General features: G+C 45.3%; 1 protein-coding gene across 4 annotated transcripts in view; it reads right to left on the reverse strand.

Annotated features, from left to right (window-relative positions):
* Window positions 1-5,049, reverse strand: part of brd4 (bromodomain containing 4) — a 32,782-nt gene extending 27,733 nt beyond the window's left edge. For 2 of the 4 annotated variants that reach the window (XM_045210742.1, XM_045210741.1), the window contains exon 1: window positions 4,364-5,049. In XM_045210742.1, the coding sequence (XP_045066677.1) occupies window positions 4,364-4,467 (104 nt within the window). In that variant the 5' untranslated portion in view covers window positions 4,468-5,049. The remainder of the gene's footprint in view (window positions 1-4,363) is intronic. The other 2 variants (XM_041862633.2, XM_041862632.2) reach the window with 1 other exon arrangement.
* Between the last annotated feature and the right edge of the window lie 951 nt (window positions 5,050-6,000).

Consider the following 6,000-nt stretch of genomic DNA (forward strand, 5'->3'; position numbering starts at 1 on the left):
AGTGTTGTTTGGTTAGCAATTTTTTTGTAGTGCTCATGTGATTGAGTTTGCAAATCAAAACGACTACTGGATTGATGTATACAACCATGACTACTTTGTAGTTAACATTTAATTGAGAACGTTTTTGGGAAACATTTCCATCTAGTAGAAGATGGTTGTCATTACATTAGTATCATTGCTAACAGCTACACAAAGTGGTAGACAAACGCGCGCACACAGACAGGGGTTTGACGTTGCCTCTTCAGAAAGTTGGAAGACAATACTAATCACTGATGCATTTGAATCATGTCTTACAATTATCTTGGGCAAAATAATGCTCAATACATTTAGCAAAGCAGATTCTATAAGGCCCTATACTGGGTTCTTGTGCCAGTATCGCTATTCTCAACTGTATTGATTTATTTTGGATAGCCATTCATTTAAGAGAATAGAGGCCTAATAACTACCTGGCATTAAGAGAGAGCAGCTAGAGACCGCAGATTGGGCAGAGTGGTGGCTTTGGTGCCATGCAACTTTAAAAAGGAGGGAGAAGCTGGGGCTCCTCCTGACAATACATGTGGGTAGTAAAGACAGTGTGTGTGTTGTACAGTGTGTGTGTGTGTGTGTTTGTGTGTGGTCAACTGAGGCTGCAGCACAGAAGAGGTCGAAAGTGACAGACAATGGGACCAAGGAGCAGTAGCAGCAGACAGGAGGACGACGACTAAGGAAGGAACTGACAGGCCCTCCGCAAAGAACAACAGGGTCGTGTTCATTGGGGCACACAATGGAAAACATTTAAAAAATATGTGTTGCATGTGTTCGCAATGAAAATGTGTGTTTTCTCATTGGACATAATGGACAAATCCGGGACAGGTCCCTCGCCGTTTTAAAACGGAAGAACACCACCCAGCTCCGACAGACACAGAAGGAGGACAGAGGATGGGGGAGGCGTCTGTGGCAGGTACAGACGGGAGGGCTCCCTCTATGGGGACAGAGGCTGTTCGTTAAGTAGGTTCTAGCTAGCCACAACACCAGGCTGATGCTCCAGCTGGGCCGGGATGCAGTGCTTTCTGGGACCAGGAACCTGCCAACGTACACACACACACAGCACCACCAGATGGTTCACAACAGCCAGGTAGCAACGATCAGTAAGTCCAGACACACACACACACATACAGTTCAAAGTACATTTCTCTGTGCCATTGCTCCACTATTGGGTCTAGTTTAGTGCAATTATTTAAAACCTCAACTAACTGCTGACTGAACCTATTTGACCAGATAAGATGACACAGAGCAAACACGATTAGCTCAGGCAAAGAGAGGCCACACTAGTCCTGTTGGTTTTCACCAGGTTTTCCTGCAGTTTCCCATGTTTGAAGAGATGTTAATTTAGCTAGGCAGCATCCCAAATGGCACCATATTCCTTATGTAGTGCACTACTTCTGACCAGTTCAAAAGTAGCTCACTATAGGGAATAGGGTACCATTTGAGACGTGTTCCCTAATCAGTTTGGGCCCATTCTCAACTTCCTACTTCACATCTATGGCCTGATAAGTGACAGTAACACAGGTTTGGTTTCAATTGTCAAGACGAACCTGTTCACACTGGTAGTCCAACAGACAATAGACATGTAAAGGCTCTGCCTTGGTGCATTACACAACCACACTTAAAAAGTAAACGGCATTAAAACTTAAAATCGCTATGACACATTATTTCCTGCCGCGGTCCAAAGGGCAACACATTTTTACAGTCTACTTAACACACCAGGGCCCGTATTTACAAAAAGTGTCAAGAGTCGGAGTGCTGCTGTGCTGATCTAGGATCCGTTTTTGATTATATGAACGGGGGAACCTGATCCGAGATCAGCACTGTCTCCTACCCTGATGCACTTTGTAAATACCACTCAGCAGACGCAGATTCCAACAAGAGGTGAATATAAACGCTACCGCTGGCTGACTTCCTGCCTACCGGTGTGTGTGTGTGTGTGTCTTACCACACCCCCACTGCTCTGGGCTCTGAAATAACAGTTGACCTTTGACCTGGACATAGATCACCACAGACTGCCAAGGAATGTTGGGAGAGAGGGGAGGAAGTGGCTCTGGTTACCGAGGGGCCTAGTCATAGCTAGGAAATCAGGTTCTGCCAGTGACTGTCACTTGAAAACCAGGGGGGAAAAAACGTGTTCTAAATGGCACCCTATTCCCTATATAGTGCACTACCTTTTGACCAGAGCCACAGGGAATAGGGTGCCATTTGGGGGACACACACACACACATCATGTTAGGTTACAAAATAGATGTACTGCATCTACCAGGCTAATCTATTCCATCTAGAAAGTAAAAAATCATTCATGTTTTCCTGGGGAGGGGAGGTAGCTGCAGCCAACAGGAACCTAGGCCAGAAGATCCCACTACACACCAGTGCAGTAAGTAAGAGACATGCGGCTATGAGTAGGTCCCAAATGGCAAAAAAAGTGGACTACTTGTGACTAGGGATGTGACCAAACAGAAACATTTTCAACCTTTAAACTGCAAAAATAAAATAAAAGTTACATCGTTTTTTTGTAAAAATTCAATGTGAATTCACACTTTTATTTATTTTATTTTTCCTTTATCTAACTAGGCAAGTCAGTTAAGAACAAATTCTTATTTACAATGACGGCCTACACCGGCCAAACCCGGACGACGGTGGGCCAATTGTGCGCCGCCCTATGGGACTCCCAATCACGGCCGGTTGTGATACAGGCTGGAATCGAACCAGGGGGTCTGTAGTGACGCCTCAAGCACTGAGATGCAGTGCCTTAGACCACTGCGCCACTCCGGAGCCCAATGCAGCTGCGCTGCTGCCAGCAACGGTTTGGGTCTTACGGTGCGTCCCTTTCAGATAGTTAAGCACTGCACCTGTACTACCATTACTGTACCTCAATTCCATCTTGCAAAGTTGCCATTTTGTTCTCATTTAACTTCTCACAGTATTGCCAAACAGGACTTCACTGCTGTCGCTTGCCTTTCCCTGCCATTTTTTCCGACTTAACAACGATGACAGTGGTGGAGAATAGTGTCGACCATCAACTCCTAGTGTCGACCATCATTTGAGTGTAAAAATTCAATTCCGCTAGGAATCGACTCCTAAGATTCTGTACTTTTGGAACAAAGGAGACTGATTAGTTGCCGTACTTCCAAGAACACAAACATTCGCATCTTTCACAGCGAGGGACGGAGAAAGAGGGGAGGGGCACAGTATAAGCAGGTCAGCCACCAGGCCGATAGATAGGTCTAGTGCACGGTTCTGACTCCATCTGCAATCAAAAGCTGTATCTCGCAATAGAATGCTGCATGTCGCAATTTCGTGCCTTGCAATGTCTCACAACATTAGTAAAGCAGGACCTATCATCAATGAATAGGCTAGGCTATTGAGATGAGCAAGATTCAAAACGTCGCTCTCACACAGTATTTGCACAGCGTGGTAGCCAGGGCACCAAAAAGCGGATTAGTTGAGCCTTGCGCTTCAATGCTCTTAGTTGTTGCGGAAATCGACCCCCAATGCGGTTTACTTTCTGCATCTACCTCAATGGAACAAACACACTTTGTTTATTTATTTTTTACTTGAAGAGGGGGCCCAACTGAGTCAGAGGCATGCGTCATGTCTGATCTCTCCCTCTTTTTTACTTGAAGAGGGGGCCCAACCTCTACACCTCCAGGAATCAGGACACTTTTTTTTTTATGGCCCTGCTGCCACAACAACCACAACACCCTCTTTCTCTGTAGCTTGTGCTGGGGACAATAAAAGGCCACTAAATTGTGCAATTTTGAGGGAGTGTGCAATTGGCATGCTGACTGCAGGAATGTCCACCAGAGCTGTTGCCAGAGAATTGAACATTCATTTCTCTACCATAATGTTGTTTTAGAGAATTCGTCCAACCGGCCTCACAACCGCAGACCACGTGTATGGCGTCATGTGGGCGAGTGGTTTGCGGATGTCAAAGTTGTGAACAAAGTGCCCAATGGTGGCGGTGGGGTTATGGTATGGGCAGGCATAAGCTACGGACAACAAACACAATAGCATTTTATCAATGGCAATTTGAATGCACAGAAATACCGTGACGAGATCCTGAGGCTCATTTTATTTAAATATATGTGACCAACAGATGCATATATGTGTTCCCAGTCATGTCAAATCAATAGTTTAGGGCCTAATGAATTGATTTCAATCGACTGATTTCCTCATATGAACTGTACCTCAGTAATGTTGCGTTTATATTTTTGTTCAGTGTGTATTTAACACAACGGATGTAGCCTAGTATTATGAGAAAGTCTCCCTTGAATGGGAAACATGAGGGAAGCCTATTTGTATTTTATTTTTATCGGTATCGGCCAAACATTACCTTTTCACAGAGACAGAAGAATAATGTGCCATTTTTTCCAAGAGGGCATCCAGAGTCTGAAAATCCAGCAGATCGTTAGACTTGGCATGCATCTTGTAATCCATCTAGAAGCTTCCCTCAACACAAAGCAAAAAAAAAGAAAAAAGGAGAAGTTTGGCTCCCTTTCTCTCCTTTCCCCACAAACACAGGAAGAGAGAGATCGGTTCTGTTCAAGGTTCCAATCTAGATCCGTTTCACAAAATCCATCCACAATAATCCACACACATGATTAATCCATAGATCCAGGTTTAAGTGAGGGGTATTCCTTGAAAAAATAAAAAAAAACTGAAAAAGAGCCAGGGAGCGGGGTAAGATTGTGCCTGTGAAGGCCTGGCTGGAGCCGGCTGGCTGAGTTAGCTGTGTGTGCCGGTCTCCTTCGCTCTACCCCCTCCCCCTCTCAGCAGCAGCAAATCAGCCCAGTAACCACAGGCTCCTCGCCCCATTGTGTGTGTCCACCCCGGGCCTCCCCCACTCACACACACAAGCAGCAAGAGAGAGAAAGGAAGGAGGGAGCTCCGGTAAAAAAATTTATCCAGGAGGAGAGCTTCTTCTTTCCTCTCACTCAAAGCTCTTCTCTCTCTCCCTCTCTCTCAAACACACAGCAAGCGGCGTGCGGTGGTTATTCAACGGTGAAAATGGCTCTGCTGTTCCGCTTCCTCATTGAGCACTAGTCTCAGCCCACAGCTTGTTACCCCTCCCTCTTCCTATGCTCACTCCACCCCTCCCTTTCGCATTTCCCCATCAATAGCTTGAGGTCCCTCCCTCTCTCAATTCAATTTCAATTTAAGGGCTTTATTGGCATGGGAAACGTATGTTAATATTGTCAAAGCAAGTGAAGTAGATAGTAAACAAAAGTGAAATAAACAATAAATATTAACAGTAAAAATTACACTCAGAAGCTCTCTCCCTCTACACCTTTGGCACCCCACCCCCTCCTTTCCTCCTTCCATTTCACCCTGCCCCTCCCCCACTTGCTGTTCTCCTTTCGGGCTGATCTTGTGAACCAACGCCTGCCTACCCCCACCAAACCAAGGGCTACCTTATCTACTGCTCTCGCTCCCTCTATCCTTCCCTCCCTCTCTCTCTCTCCCCCTACATCCTTCCCTGTCTCCCCACCACGCTGCTGCACACACACAGCACGTCTAGACTAGGCCAATACAAAAGCATCCACACCGGCCAGGCTTTTGTCAACGCAGAGAGAGAAAGGAGAGAAACCACGAGAGAGAGAGAGAAAGAGAGATAATATACAAGACAGTGCAATAAGAGGGGGAGGACCAAGCTATCCATTCCTTCTTCACAAGGCCAGCGGGCCGCCGCTGCTTTATTGTTAATGAACATTTCCAGGTTGGTAAACATTTTCAGTGTAAACAAGATTTACAGTATGTAGAAAAGACAACGGAGCTATATATTTTTTTAATAAGATAACCTTTGAGAACTAACAATCACCTAAATAAAAAAAACTAGACAGTCAGGGAGAATTTGAAATTCTCAAAATGGCATGGGGCCCCCATTGATTTTGTTATGTTTGAGTCACTCGGATAGCATAAGAACAAGGCGTAAACCATGGCAAAATGTGTAGAATTGCATCAAATTAGCTT

The sequence above is a fragment of the Coregonus clupeaformis genome, chromosome 35 (assembly GCF_020615455.1).
Source record: "Coregonus clupeaformis isolate EN_2021a chromosome 35, ASM2061545v1, whole genome shotgun sequence".
Lineage (NCBI taxonomy): Eukaryota > Metazoa > Chordata > Actinopteri > Salmoniformes > Salmonidae > Coregonus > Coregonus clupeaformis.